Source organism: Balaenoptera borealis, assembly GCF_965194805.1.
Source record: "Balaenoptera borealis genome assembly, chromosome: 17".
Taxonomy (NCBI): domain Eukaryota; kingdom Metazoa; phylum Chordata; class Mammalia; order Artiodactyla; family Balaenopteridae; genus Balaenoptera; species Balaenoptera borealis.
The window spans coordinates 19,139,479-19,155,760 of NC_138876.1; the positions used below are offsets into that span (position 1 = coordinate 19,139,479).

The window sequence follows — 16,282 nt, forward strand, 5'->3', positions numbered from 1 at the left end:
CCCTGATGAATGTTGTAAAATCAAGTCGCCCATGATTTTCAAAGTTGGCTTCTTTGGAAAATGGTCATGAAAGTCCTGGATTGGCACCCTGGATCTGTATCACTTGCCGGGCCATCTTGGGGAAGTCACTTGTGAATTCCGCTTCCTTAGTTGTACGACAAGGAACAGGCCTAGATGATTTTTAATTTTCATTCTGGATTTGAAAAAAAAAAGCCCATGATTCTGTCCACTCTGTTTCATTGTCTTTTGAATGTGTGTGCTCTCTTCAGGAGAACTTGAAAAATATAGACCAGATTTACTAATCCTTGAATATATTTTGTGTATCATAAATTATTTCCATACGTTATTAAGAACAACTATAAGAACTAATGAATCAATGCTACTTCTGGAAAAATAATATAATCTAAATTATCATCTATAAATCTAAGTGATCTTAAACATACTACAAAATATTTGCTTCTTGAATTATTTAATTAAATCATTGATTATTTTCAGCCTTTATGGTATCTTCTAAAATAATTTATTAGTGAAAATTCTACGGCTAAGAAGTATTAGTCTTGGGACACAACGCCATTTAAGTCTGAGTTTTGGGATTTTGGGATACCTGACACTTTTTACTTTAAATTTTCTGTTGCTATAGCTTACCGGCTGTCTAGGCACTGTGGATGATTTCTCCTGAATACAGACCAAGATGTACTTTGGAAACTGGGTGAGAGCATAGTGCAGAGAATTTAAGCATTTTCATCTTTTTAAATGTTATATGTGCCTGAAATGACACATATAGTTGGTTATTCTGTCAGCAAAGCCTACACATCGGAAAACACTGGGTGAACTATTACTTATGTATTAGAACAAGGAACTAGGAGGAAAGGCTGCTATGCGTATTTTCAACAACGCTTTCACGTTCCAGAGAAATCCTGGGAAGCTAGATGCTTTGAGATCTTTCCACCAAATAGAAGGAACGTAAAGGGTATTGACATACGGCCAGCTTCAGACTGACCGGAGCAAGACCTCTCATTCACAAGCACTCAGTTTCTTGTTTAGCAAATGTAGTTCGTCAGAGTCCTCAACTGTAGCTGAGAACGTTCTGTATTCACGCAGACGCTTGCTGCTGTACTACAGACTGAGGTGTTAAGTTTCAAGGCTGTGGCAGTGCAAACTGTTATAATTAATTAACTAGCGCACTTGTTAGCTGGATTTTTTGTTAGGATGTTGTGATCTATTGGAAATCATGGTAGAATAGGATTTCCTCTACCAGATCATAGAAGATCTATAGATTTATTAGAAGATACGAAATGAGCAGAGCTAATTATAATTCTGTTGGGTAAATGTAATGGGCCATCAGGTAAATGAGATGGCTGGAATAACCTTTCAAAGAGAATGTAAAGCATATGTGCAATTCAGTTTGACATCCTTGTCCCATACACCTGATGTAGCCGGCTTGATCTACCTTTAAAATTGCAAGCGAATTTATGTGTACACGAGTGTGTGTGCACTCATGTAACGTGCATATGTGTATGTTTGTGCTGTGATGGTGGAGTCTATTTCACTGAAGTTGGTGATACATACTCTTCCAGCCCCCAGGTGGAAATGGGATATCCTCTGAGAGAAGCAAGTTAATACTTGAAAGACAAAGGGAAATTTATAAGCTTGTGAATAACTGGCTAATACGGACTGGAAAGCTCAGTCCAAGTCATCACCGTTTTTAGTGGCTTGAAAGTTTAAAACTATGTGAATGTGAACGAAATTCATGGGGAAATGTGAAATGAAGAGTGTCTCTAACAACTTTATGAGTAAAGCTTTTCTTTGTGAATCCTGGAGAAAGCAGACAACGGTGATGGGAGCGAGAAGGTTCACGTTCATTCGATAACTTCGGGCATCTCATTCTACAATGAAAAGTCACTTCAATGATAGGGTAGCAGCATGTAAGAACTGCAAAGCTGACAGATATATCAGTCATTACTCTGCAAGGAAAATTAAGGGGACTATCACGTCATGGGATTTTATGTTAAATCTAGTGTAGAAATCAGAGGGAGTTTAAGTCAATGGAATGAAATAATTTGAATTAGAATTTAAGGAGGGCATGGATTTTTCAGTTCATTGTTAATTGGTGCTTTGGTGCAGTGGTTTTTCATTTATCTTAAAAACGATACAGAATCTTCTATCTTGTTGCATTAACCAGAAATCTCCGTCTTCAATAGAGTTCAAATAGAATATATCTTCCAAGATCATGTCTTAAAAAGAACATCTAAAATTCAGAGCTTATGTACATAATTTGAAAATTCCTTTGTTAACGAAAATGGTATTGTAGTTATAGTCAGATGATCTGAGATTGCAGCTAGGCCTTTGCTAACTCAAGTTAGGCCTAGAGCTCTGCTCTTCCAACCAGGAAAATGGGGGTAATGTTGCCTCTTTATCCGAAAAGATTTTTTAAAACAAAATGCCATGCTAAGACTGATGAGAATATAAAGTGTTAAGTATATGATGATACACTTAATTTACCTCCAATTTTGTTTGAAGGTCAGTGTCTAAATTTTTACCCTATCAAGTTGACAATACCTGCTATATAAAATGATGTTTCATTGTTTGGTAGCAGATTTGTAAATCGTTCAGACTTACACTACTGACTACGCTCATAAATGCTATTTGAGTGGTTTATAAGTGAAATTAAAGTCTTAAATTTCATTCAAGTCATCTAGAAATCTGTTTTCTTGTAGTTTATGAGGTCTTTCTACATGAGGATGTTGTATTTAAAAACACATTGAAAGTACAGGTGTTTGAAAACTTCCCAGGTGGGCCTATTTATTAAAAAAATTGTCTATGAAATCTGGTTCGGAAGCTGTGAAGAGGAGATAATAGTGATGCCTAAGTAATAGGTATTTATAGAAAATGATGTATTTAGGAAGCAGAGATACAGACATGCAGGCCTGTATGTAAGTGCTGCTTTCTAAGGGATGAGGTCAAAATGTATGGACACCAAGGGGGGAAAAGGGGGGTGGGATGAACTGGGAGATTGGGATTGACCGATATACACTATTACATATAAAATAGATAACTAATGAAAACCTACTGTATAGCACAGGGAACTCTACTCACTGCTCTGTGGTGACTTAAATGGGAAGGAAATACAAAAAGGAGGGGATATATGTATAATATAGCTGGTTCACTTTGCTGTACGGCAGAAACTAACACAACATTGTAAAGCAACTATACTCCAATAAAAATTAAAAAAAAAAAGAAAAACAAACAAACAACAAAAAGAAAAAATGACTTCAGTACAAGAAGGTATGACCAGAAAGAACGAATCATATACTCCAGAAGAGGCATCAGACAGTATTAAATCCTCGAGTTGGGCGGTATCTTGAGTGTCATTCACGTTGTCTGCCTCCTTTCCTTGCATTTTATACTTCAGACAGGGCAGGAAGACACAGGAGAACCAGATCTGTTTCAATGCTCTTGAAAAGGAGGCGACATAACCACAGTCTGTTTCATTTCAAGCCTTTACTCTCACTGTCAGGAAATACTAGGGCTGGGAACCATGGAGAAAGGGAGGAACAGAGAGGGTGTCATATCGCAAACTCTGAATGCAGGACCAGACAAAACTTAGAAGAATCATCCAGCTTTATGCTGAGCTAAATGTTTTCAAACTTAAATACAGCCTCCTTCACTGGCCATCATCCAAATCTGAAAATTTCCATTTTGCAGAGAGAGTTGGAGGGAAATATGATTGGGACTCCAGGATGAAGTAATGTTTAGGTCACAACTCTTGTCATGAATTAGGTTCTTTCCAATAGTCTAATTAAATTATCAATAGTATTTCTTCCGTATATAAATGACACCAGAATTCCACAACGCTACCTCTGTGTCGATATGCTAAGATGGAATGTTTTAGAAGTAAGGTTTTACTTAAAGAAATAAAAATAATTTCACTTGTTTCTATCAGAATTATGAATTTGAATGAAATAAATCAGGTTTTACGTTGGTTTTTTTTTTCTAAATCATGAAATTATGCTTCTGTGAAAAAAAAGAAATGTATAACATTGTTTTATGCGTATCATACATGTACATACACACATATTTTAAAATTTGAAGTTCCTATTTTCAAAAAACTTCCGTCTGTGTAGATCTGTAACATTTATTTTTTAAGATTCTGCAACAGACTAGTTTCTTTGAAGTAAAATAACACCATTTAAGTATGTAATTAAATTGGCAAATGTCTCATACAAAATTTCAAACCCCCATTGCACCTAGCACAGATTTCTGACTTGATCCTTTTGAAGTTTTTTTTTTGTTTGTTTGTTTCGTTTTGTCTTTGTCTTTTTCTTTCTTGTTAGTTCTGAGCTTATTAGGTCTGGAAAAGGAAGGCTTTACAGATTTTATAATTCAGGCATAATAAGTCAGAGAATCTTTCCATATTTGATCATTCAATCAGGTATAATAAAAAGAGAAGTCCTAAAATCTGTGCTTAGCCTGGTGTGGGGAGAAGGACATGGGACCTGGGCATGAAATGAAAAAGCCAGCACATGGGGATGAATTACAGAACTACAGAAAGAAGCAGGGCTAGAACTTGTTGTGAAAGAAGATGGCAGGGATGGAATAGGCCCTGGAAAGGCAAAGTGAACTTTGTTCTACTCTATCACTTTATTTTCTTAAAAAAGGTGCAGCAGTTCAGTTCTTGGGCTCATCGGACTTGAAGAAGTATATGGCTCAATTGTTTATCTTCCTATTTCTCTTCCTGCCATTGTCAGCTGAATCCAAGTCAGCCAAGAATGAATTTTGTCATGTGTATCCCTAATCCACATAGGCCCAGGAATTCACTCTCATTTGAAAGCTGTTGGTAACCCAATCTTGAGTACTTTTTATGAGATATATCTTTGCATTATGAGTGTTAAGGGCAAATCTTTCTTAACAAAGCTGTCTTCAGTTTAAGTGTTGGCAAGGAAGATTATAATTGATAGGGGCAAGCTATTGAGGGAAATTCAATTATTTTCAAAGACAAAGTAAGGGATCAACTTAGAGAATAACCAACTTTGTAAGAAAAGAGTAAAATTCATGTTGATAGAATGGATGAAGAAAGGTTTAAAATGGCTAAAATTTTGTACAGATATTTTGAAAGGAAAGAAAGAAAGAAGAGATTATGATGAGGGGAAAGCAAAGGGCATGAATGGAGGAAAATTTCACATGCAGGCTGGGATGTTATGAAGAAGAGGAGCCAGTAAACAACTACAAACAATGTGCCTTTGGATCTCTTCTGATTATCTCAGCTATAAGTGTAGACAAGCATATTTATGTATGTAGCTCATAGGCATGAATACTACTCAGAATTTATTAGATGGCTGTTAGAATGATTCTGTCTAAGCAGTACCTTTAAAAAAGGAATAATTCAATTATAAGCATTTTTCTAATCTTTATCTTTTTTCTTATCTCTACTATAGGATTTCTCTATTTTTCCTTTTTCCACTTCTCAACCCTCCTCCCCTCATAGTTTCTTAGGGTCCAGCATGCACTGTTGATTGGTTGGCCAAAGTCAATAGAAAAGTGTGGTTTAAGAACCAGAGGTAAGGCATTGCATTGGAAACCTGACATTATTTCTTAAACTGAACTGGTGTGCTTTGTATGTATTTCAAGATCCCAGAATGAACCATGCAAAAGCGTTTCACATCTCATGGTCTAGTGAATCTGTTTGCTTTAGTTGAACTGATCTAATGCCATATGGGTGAGGATTGGGTGACTCTGACTTTAAAGAGGACAAAGAACTAAGGGATGAACAGGATGTTCAGATAAATGGCTTCGGTGAACCTGGAAATATCATTTAACATCTGTTCTCTCCCTGCCTCTGGTGTTTTCTTGATTTTATAAGTAATGAATACTAATCATAAAGAAAATGAAAAATTTGTAAATGTAAATAAGGAAATAAAATTACAAATAGCATGTTTTAAATAACATTTGTTAGGATATTTATATATCAATATTATATAACATATACTTTAAACACATATGTTCACATGCATGTATACATATATACATGAGAGAGAGAAGTAAGCAGGCAAAAACCCAAAAAGACATTTGTAAAATGTTAGACGTTTCAAACTGCAGAAAAGTAAGAAGTCTCCTTGCTTCTCTCTTTCTCATTTTCCCCAAATGTAATTCCTGTAAGGAGTTTCTTACAGTGAAAAAAAATGGTTATTCATACTGGCACCTTGTTTCAATGCCTCTGTTCTCACCCTCTCTTTCATCTCTAGCTCTGGCCTCTGTTTTTATTTTATATTCATCTTTATTCTTATTGCTTTGTCTCTATTTTTAACACAAAATATATCAATTATATGTACTATTTACTACTATAACAGTTTTCTGTACTTTGCTGGTTAAAAAAATGTGTTTATCAATTTTGTAGCTCTTTCCATATTAGCCTATGCAGATCTGACTCGTTCTTCTTAAGGGCTGGGCAATATTCCATTTATGGAGATAGTGATTCTTTCTTGTACATGTATCTTGGCAAACTTTTGCAAATATATGTGAGAGATAAATTCCTAGTAGTGGAATTTCTGGGTGAAAGATTCATATGCCTTTAATAATGTTGATAGATACTTTCAAATTGTATAAAATTTTTTATAAAAATTTTAATTCCTAGCAACAGGTATGACACTGCTTATACTTTCCATTCATCACAAATTATTTTGTAAGCTAGGATGAGGATCCAGATTAATTTTTCCAGTCAGCCAGTTACCCCAGCACTACTTACTGATAAATCTTTTTTTCACTTCTTGATTAATCCTTCTTTCTTTCTCTGATTTAAAATGTTATTTTCATTATAAAATCACTTCTCTTATATTTGGTCCTATTTCTCATCCTCATGCGCAGCACTGATCTACTTATTTTCTATAACCAATCTGTGTTAATTATTTAACTTCAGAATATATTTTACTTCCTTTTCAGTGTTTTTTGTTTTCATATATTTATTTTTGATAAGCATTTAATATCCTCTCAAGTTTCAAGAATTCCTTTTTGTATTTTTATTGTGATTGCATTGAATCTTTAAGTTTATTTAGGAAGAACTGGCATTTTGTTGTTGTTGTTGTTTTGGTTTTTTGTTTTTGTTTTTTTCGGCTGTGCCGTGGCTTCTGGGATCTTAGTTCCCTGACCAGGAATTGAACCTGGGTCCTCAGCAGTGAAAGCACAGAGTCCTAACCACTGGACCACCAGGGAATTCCCAACATTTTTGTAATATTGATATTTTTACCTCCAAGATGGTATGTTTTACCACTTAATTAAATCTTTTAAAATATCTTTTTTTGTAGAGTTTTACTGTGTTCTTCATGTAGGTTCTAAACATCCTATTAAATTTATACCTAGATATTTTACCTTTTAGGTACTATGATGAATGGAACTTCCATTTAATTTTTGAACTTATATTGCCTGTATTTTACAAATTTGTGGAATTTTTATCTCATTGAATTATTTTTTCCTAAAATTTTTGGTTGGTTCTTGAGATTTCTAGATATACAATCATATCATATGAAGATAATGTAGGAGGATTTATGTTTGAAAAGCCGAGATCGTAGAGTTCGTGTTTGTGTAACCCTAGTTATAGGTGTAGATTTTATGGCTGGAAGAGATCTTAACAGTCTTCTATTCCAATCCCATCTGTTCAGACTGTTCTCAGAACATTTAGGCTCAATTTTCCTTACAAAAGCTATGGGTATTTGAATAGGGGAACGAACTCTTCTTTCTAAGTATATACTTCAAAGTTCTCTTCTCTGTTGGAATCACAGCATCCACAGAGAAACTAACCCTCACGTTTGTAGTAATAATCATTGTAAACAGTAGTAAAACCAATAGCCAACATTTGTTACTTTCTATATGTCTGACGCCCTGCTCAATGTTTTGCATGGTTTGTTTCATTTAATTCTCACTGTAACCTCGAGTTGCTTCTATTAATCCTCCACTCTACAGATGAAGAAACTGGAACAAGGAACCTGCTGAAGGTACATAGCCGGCGGGTGATGGATCCGGCTGCTCAGCCAGAGTCTGACTGCATCACCGCATTGTATTGCTACACAGGGTCACCCCTCCATAGCAACATAACCCATTCCCTAATCCCATTACCTTTGTCTCTTGTATCTTGTAGTGTTATCAGACTCCCCCTGGACCAACACCTCCGGATCTTGCAAGGGCAGATGCTTTGAACTTCAAGAGGTCGGACCCCCTGATTGTCGGTGTGACAACCTGTGTAAGAGCTACAGCAGTTGCTGCCATGACTTCGATGAGCTTTGTTTGAAGACAGGTGTGTAACTTTTGAGTCTTCTCTAGCCTTGATTAGATGGCTTAAGACCCCCTGCTGTTGTACACCCTGCCATTGCCATTCTACTTTGGCCAAACCAAACCGTGAGTTTTAGTTTTGTTTCTTGAATGATTATCAGTTTTATTATGAGGACACCCTTTGTGACTGTTGTGTCCACATAACGCCCACCCAAAGATGGTTCTTTGCAGCTGCTGTCATTATTTGCTAGTTTTGGAAGTATTTGTGGCCAGCCTTTTTTTTTTTTTTTCATCTTTATCATTTCTGTCTCTTGCTGTCAATTCCCTCATTCACTGCTAGGATACCTGGGCTGAAATTGTGCACATTCTTAAAGTGTTGGGGTTTTTTTGTTGTTGTTGTTTCAACTTTAATTTTTTTGTTTGCCTGCCCAGTTTCTAACGTTTGTTTTATTTCATCTTATAGTCTACTACTATACTACTTTGATGTCATTCCCTGTTCTCAGTGCAAGTAGAAAATTGTTATGGAATTCTACTTGGGGTCGCATGCTCAAGGCAGCTCTCAGATCTTCCTCTACAGGTTCCTGACCTTTCTTTACATTTCTTCCCTATTGGAAGAGTCAGTAGAATATACAGGCCTCTGAGTGAATGTACATGAGTTGAGAAGAAGCACTTTGGAGACTCCTGCCATTCTACCTGCTCTGTTTCCAAAGCCTAACACTTTAGATGGGACTTTTGAGATACCTTGTAGGTTATCCATCATGCCTCTGGGCAACATCACGTTCAAACTTTCCGGGAAAGGTGATGAGCAACCCTGCTCTTAACACCATTAGATGCAAAGATTCTACAGCTCTCTCGATAAATTATTACCTGTTTTCAGACATTTATGCTTAGATGATTCTTTCAAAAATCTGACTTATCATTAACATTAGTCTGATTTTTCTAATGACATCATTAGAAACGGAGACATTACTCTCCTTTACTAAAGAAATAGCCGCTGATTTATATGAAAACCTATGTCAACCCCCTTACTAGTTCTGATTTGTTTGTTTTCCATCCCAGATAAGAAGAATTTTATTAGGCTGTTTTTTTGCATAATACATTTTCCAAACATTTGGCCATTTTTTTTGTTACTTTCCTTTGGAACTTCCCCCAGCTTCCTTAGTTGTGGGTTTGTAAACTTAAATGCTGAGAACCTTGTAACCTGAATATATGGATGGAACAGATGTTCCAGGAGAGATTTTGGCTCTAAAGTGTTATTTCAAACCAGCGGTCTGTATTTGCTTGGCACTGAGGAACTAACTAATGTTGTATGTTTCCTCTCTACCTTGAGTATCTTGTCCCTGACACGTCATCTCAGCCCTCCAGATTCCTGATCTTAGAGCTCCTTGCAAAGTTTAATGGATCTCCTGACTTTAGCTTAGCTCTCTCTGAATGTAGCTCATGCCTTTCTTCCCAAGTTTTATAAATATAGGCTATAATAACACTTTAAAGTAGTTTGTTTCCCTGTGGAAATGAACAAGGCCAAATGTGGAAGAATAAAGCCTAAAATAATAACAAAAGGTTGAAGGAGCAAACAGAAATCTCTGAGATTCTACTATGCTGACACAGCACTCTCTAGAGATAAGCACAATCAGTGTTTCAGTATAAACTCTGAGATTGGGTGTGTGTTTAGAATGTGTGTACACATTTATACCTGTGTGTATTTATGCCTGTGTGAGGTGTATCTGTATTTATGTACCTTTATACACATCCCCCTTTCGAATGCCTGCATTGTATTCCATTGAACAGATGCAGCCTACTTAATTGAGTAACTGATCAGCATTTATGTTTCGGTAATTTTTGCTATTATGAACAATGTATCAATGAATATTTTTCATGCATATTCATATTTTTGCCTATTTTCCTTGAGATAAATTCTGAGGAATGGGATTTGGGGATCAAAGCGTATATGCATTTTTAAAATTTAAATATATATTACAGAGTTACACTTCTCAAAGTTGATATTTCTCTCAAAGGGCACAAGAGCTTTTCAGCACTCCCTTTTCAGCATGTTCTCATTTTTAAAAATATTTTTCTGATAGGTAACTTTCTTGTTATCCAATAAAGTTCAATGTTTTTTATGTTTATTCCCATATTTGCTTTGAAAATTATACAGCTGACTGAATCATACCTTACTTGTAGTTCACTGAATTTTTAAAAACTTCATTCTTATACAAAGTTTGTAATTTCTCAATAAACTTAGCTTGTTAATAGTGATGCCCTTTTGTAAGCAAAGGGATTTCCTTATGGAACTAGGGGAGGAATAAACTAGGAGAGGAATACTGGTTGATAGAGTTATCTTTGAATTGAGGAAAAAAGACTCACATGACCTCTATCAGTCAAAGTAACCTTGGAAAACTGCTAACCATTGGGAATAGCATACCCTGGACAAAAGAATTCCAAGCATTTATTCTGCTTGGGAAGAGAAGGCAGTGGAAATAGGGGATATTAAAAAAAATCAGAGAATGGAATCAGGGTGCAAAGGTAATTCTAAAAGAATGGAAATTAGACAGTAGTTGCATTGTTTTCTAGTATGGCAGCTATTATCTCCTTATCCATTTATTCACATAGCAGTAGTATCTCTAGGTAGAATATTATTAAGGAGCAGCACTTCTTTCTCTTTTTTTTTTTTAAATTTTATTTAATTTATTTTTTATACAGCAGGTTCTTATTAGTTATCTATTTTATACATATTAGTGTATATATGTCAATCAGCACTGCTTTCTAAAATCATTGCTTTCCACTTATGACATGTTTTAAGAGGTGAAGACCTGAAGTGTCCTTTAGCTCAGAGAAGCGTTTCTTGACCATTCTATGTCAAGTAGACCGGGCCCACCCCTGTCACTCACTATCCATGCCATCCTGTTATTTCCTTCACAGCACTTAGCACAAGCTGAAATGATCTCATTGACTAGTTTACTTGCTTATGGTCTGTCTTTCCCAATTGGAATGTAAGCTCCATGAAGACAGGACCTTGTCTTCCTTGTTCTTCACTACCTCCCCAGCACCTAGAACATGGAAAATATAGTAGATGTATTTATTGAATAAATGAATTAACTATGAAGTTTCTCAATACAGCAACCCCAAATTTAAAGAGTCGTACTTTATTTTCATGGTAATTCTCAATTAGATGTAATAAGTGTTCATGGACTACCTGGCATGTGCCAGGCAGATAGACTCAGGTACTGGAGATATAGCGGTGAGAGGAGAGATGTGATTTTTCCTTCCATGGAGCTTACAGTCTAGCAGATGAAAAGTCACACAAAAAGTACAGCACACTCTTTAAAATAAAAATATTACTTTTCTGAAGATATTTTCTTGGTAGAGTGGAGTGTGAGCTCCCAATCAAGTATGCTCAGATAGAAATCTGTAACCTAGCGATTGACCTCCTTGAAAATAGGGACTCTGACCTCTGATTGTGGGTTGGGCCACAGTTTGGTCAACGCTTAGAACTGTGAATGTTTTTAGTATACCTTTATACTCTTCATATCTGTTTAGGACTTTAACCCCCAAGTGAATCTTATAGCAGGTAGAGGCCATTTAGTTGCACTATTATTGTTTTTTAAACTTTTTATTTTATATTGGAGTATAGTTGATTTACAATATTGTGTTGGTTTCAGGTGTACAGCAAAGTGATTCAACTATACATATACATGTATCTATTCTTTTTCAAATTCTTTTCCCATTTAGGTTGTCACATAATTTGAGCAGAGTTCCCTGTGCTGTACAGTAGGTCCTTGTTGCACTATCATTTGTATTTAAATCAAGCTGATTAAAGTTTAAATAAAGCTACTTGGGAAAATAAAAGAGTCCAGCTATAGCAACTATGCCTACAATGGTAGGTATCTCTATCACAAACCTTACACACTATACATTGTATTGGGTCTTTTAGGACAGTTGGCAAATGGTTAAGGGTTTCATTTTTCCAAAGGAGCCCAGTGGCATTTGGCTTTGTACTCTGATTTGAAAAATTAAAAATCCATCCTATTTGTAAGTCCTCCAAATATCATCTAGGCCTCAGGCCAACTCTAATTTCACAAGCAGATTAAATGATGTGGGATTTTAGCTCTTTTTCTTGGCAAACGTTGTAAGCAATTGTGGCCTCTTTTATTTGGTTTGTGTGAAGCAGTGAGTGTTCTGTTGTGCCGATTTCAGCTGGCGGCTGGGAGTGTACTAAGGACAGATGCGGAGAAGTAAGAAATGAAGACAATGCTTGTCACTGCTCAGAGGACTGCTTGGCCAGGGGAGACTGCTGTACTAATTACCAAGTGGTTTGCAAAGGTACATGTTTCCTTGGGTTGGCTTGATCTTTAAAAGAATAAAAACTGGAGATGTTCGAAGAGACCTTGGATATTGTGGATATATCACTTTGGATATGGGCTTGGGAGGCAGGAATGAGTTGTCCTTCCTAATTTCTCATGCTTCTTTCTTAGTTTTGCTTCTCTGCATTTCACTGATCTGAAATAACGAGGAAATAACCCCAAGTTCTATAATTACATACAGCCAGAATAATGAGGAGATTTCTAAAAGAGTTCCTGTCTTGGTCCTAGGTCAGGTTTCCTAGAAGCAGAGCCTGAGACAGGAATTCTGTGTATGGAATTTATTGGAAGAGTGCTCTGCAAGAAAACCATATAAGGGAGCAGGGGATGTGGGAGAGGGGAAAGCAAGCAAGGATGTGGCGTCAGGGGAAGTCTCACCTTGGTCTGCTCTACTGCGGGCTCTGGAAAGTAAATCCCAGAGTTCTTACCTTTGAGGCAAAAGGCATGGCTTTTGTACTCACTAGCTGTAAGTTGTAAGCTGAAGCACCAGCAGCAGCATGGGAATGGGGGTACTAGCTGCTAAAGGGGATGGGACACCAATAGCTCCTGCTATACCCCAAAGCCATACATGCATGTGTGCTGACTTTGTGTGGCTGATTGTCAAATACGATGGTTTTATTCCAATAATAAATACTACTCAATGGACTGCTGAACATATAAAAATATGCAGTTTCTGTCTTTAAGGATTTTTAAGTCACCATGGCACCCACTTCTAAAGTTAATGGAAGGATCCAAGGATCTTTGTGTAAAGTTTGCAAGTCATTTTTTAGTGTCTGAATTAAGTCCTCTTCCTAGCTGTGACATGGAACATTTAAATAGAGTTTCTGTTAAAATATTTTGGGGGAGGGAGGGAGATGCAAGAGGGAAGAGATATGGGAACATATGTATATGTATAACTGATTCACTTTGTTATAAAGCAGAAACTAACACACCATTGTAAAGCAATTATACTCCAATAAAGATGTTTAAAAAAAAAGAAAAAAAAATATTTTGGGGGAAAAGCAAATCAGTTCTGAAATATGCACAGTGTTTATTTATGGCAAGACATACTGCTTGAATGCTGAGTTTGAAAATTTTTCCTACCCAGATGATTATTGGAACTGTTGATAAAGCATAAAACTCATTGAGAATTTATTTCCTTTTCCCTTTTATTTCCCTAGTAAATGTACCAATAAGCCACAAAGGCTATTAGAAGAGAAAATAAAGTCCTAAGTATCACTGGTCGTTGAATCATGAAACGCTGGCTTTTGCTGGTTTAAAATTCTAGTTGCAGTACTTTTGTAGGGCCCATATGCACGCCTGGGTCATTACACGTGTGGTAAAACTTCCCTATTTTAAGGAGCATGGTACTTACACAATTGTCAGTAGTTAGATTCTTATTGACCAGGGAGATATCCAGTGCTCTTTACATGGGAGCCATTTCTCCAAAGTCTTGGTCACAAATGTTACTTATGTTCAAGGAGAACTTAAAGCAAATACTTTTTGATAATTTTCATTTTCTCCAAAGTAAGCTTCATTTTGTATCTAAGCTCTTTTCTGTTGTCTATTCTTGATGGGAGTAACTCAAGAAAGACATAGGTTTATGCTTGCAGATCTTAGCGGAAGATAAAAGCGAAAGATAGCATTGGTTTTTATTCCTAAGTGCAAGGGCTGTACACAGATCCATTGGCAGATAACCTCTCTATTGCAATATTCCATCCATCATCTCTGAGTAGTCTAAATCTTTTTCCCCAACTAAAGGGAAGTTGTGCCATGTTTTCTATGGCTATGAGATGTTTGGTGGCCTAGGAAAAAATGTTCTGTCTAATGACCAAACAGTTTATTTCTGGAGGGAAACAAACATGGAATTTTGTTCACTGACACCACTGGTGTTTTTATCTACAAACCATTTAGACTCGGAAGGCTCAAATAAACACCACTTGGGGTTATTAAATCTAGACTTTCCCATCATGTATGGGTGTAGTTTAGTAAGCCAAAACAGACACTAGGCTTTATTTCAGAAGTTCTTTTTAGATGGCGTCCCATAAACAATGAGTATCAAACGGGACACAGGTCCTGCAATTATACACTTCAAGGCTCTGGATGGTATTTATAATTAGATTCACCAAAAAGTCTACCCATTTTTCCTTACAGGAGAGTCACATTGGGTTGATGATGACTGTGAGGAAATAAAGGCCCCAGAATGTCCTGCAGGGTGAGTGCATTTTATGAATATTATACAGTTTTATATATTTATTGATAAAATATCAAAGGCTATGGATGGGTAAATGGTTAAAAACAATGTAAAACTGAAATCCTCTTATATAGGCAAACTTATGAGTACTTCTGAGTAATTTACCAGTCGAATGCTGGAATGTACATCTTGAAGTAGGGAATTAAAAAATTGTTTTTCTCCTATCACCTGCACATATCAGAGACTGAATATCCTCTGTATCTCACCTTAGCTGAAGATTTTACGAAGTATATGTAAGTAATACTGAAGAAGAAAAGAAACATTTCCGGCAGTGATTTGGTTTTTTTTCCTGTGTTTTTTCCTGAAGTGCTGCTTTTGCTTTTTTTTTTTTTTTTGGTGACGGTAGTGGTGGTGGGGTGGCTGAAGGGAGGACTACAGAATGTCTCGAAAATATTATCCAAGATGGTAACTCCTACCAGATGCTACAGAAACTTGACAAACCACTACAGCCCTGCTTTGCTGGGATACAGCCAAACTTGAGTGACACCCCACAGCTCAAGTGGGACCAGCATAAGGCACTTATTACGCCTTCCAGGAAACTGTTGCAAATTCATGGACCCTTAAAATGCCTGGCAGAAAATAAAATGTTCTACAAATGTGTTTTCATGAATATATTTGATCGAGTGTCTTTTTGTTTTAGGCAGCACAGCCTGGGACACAAAATCCAAGAATTTAAATATTTTTATTTTTGTCTCCTTTTTAACTCTCATGAGCTACTTGAACTTCTTTGGACTTTTAGAATGGGATGGCAATAGTTTCTGAATGTTTAAAATGTGTTCAGTTATTTTGGAGGTGAAAGCAGTCTACATGGTAGAAGCGTTAAATTATAATAGTTATGATAATAATGAACTCATATAGTATTGTTCTAAGTTCTTTATATGTGACTCTATTTTAAATGAGTCATTTAAAATATGCCTCATTTGGGACTTCCCTGGTGGTCCAGTGGTTAAGATTCTATGACCCCAGTGCAGGGGGCCCAGGTTCGATCCCTGGTCAGGGAACTGGATCCCGCATGCTGCAACTAAAGATTCCGCATGCCGCAACTAAAAAGATCCCGCATGCCGCAATGAAGATCCAGCGCAGCCAAATAAATAAATAAATATTTTTAAAAATGCCTCATCATAAATGTAGCTTCAAATAAATTCAAGCCCGTGCTTGCTGAATTATCTTCAAACTATTAGAAACAGTTTTGCACATAGTTTAGCGTTCTCAAGTCTGATCGAACAACTGTATCTTTAGAATATAACAAAAGTCCTATTTCATCAGTCCTGCCCTAGTTAGGTGGATAGTCTAGTTCTTTATTGATTGATTTTTAGATCTTCAACAATTTTAATTATTTTTGAAATTATTTTGTAATTAAACCTAAAATAATTTTTGTGTAAGTATTTAGTTCTAGTGACAGGAATACTACTGCTATTAATTTCATCTCCCT

The 16,282-nt window shown here is 36.3% G+C and overlaps 1 protein-coding gene across 11 annotated transcripts in view; it reads left to right on the forward strand.

The window, feature by feature from the left end:
- ENPP2 (ectonucleotide pyrophosphatase/phosphodiesterase 2) overlaps nucleotides 1–16,282 on the forward strand; it is a 107,233-nt gene that overhangs the window by 34,435 nt on the left and 56,516 nt on the right. For all 11 annotated transcript variants that reach the window (XM_082364242.1, XM_082364246.1, XM_082364248.1 and 8 more), the window contains exons 3-5: nucleotides 8,129–8,284; nucleotides 12,454–12,579; nucleotides 14,751–14,811. In XM_082364242.1, the coding sequence (XP_082220368.1) occupies nucleotides 8,129–8,284; nucleotides 12,454–12,579; nucleotides 14,751–14,811 (343 nt within the window). The remainder of the gene's footprint in view (nucleotides 1–8,128; nucleotides 8,285–12,453; nucleotides 12,580–14,750; nucleotides 14,812–16,282) is intronic.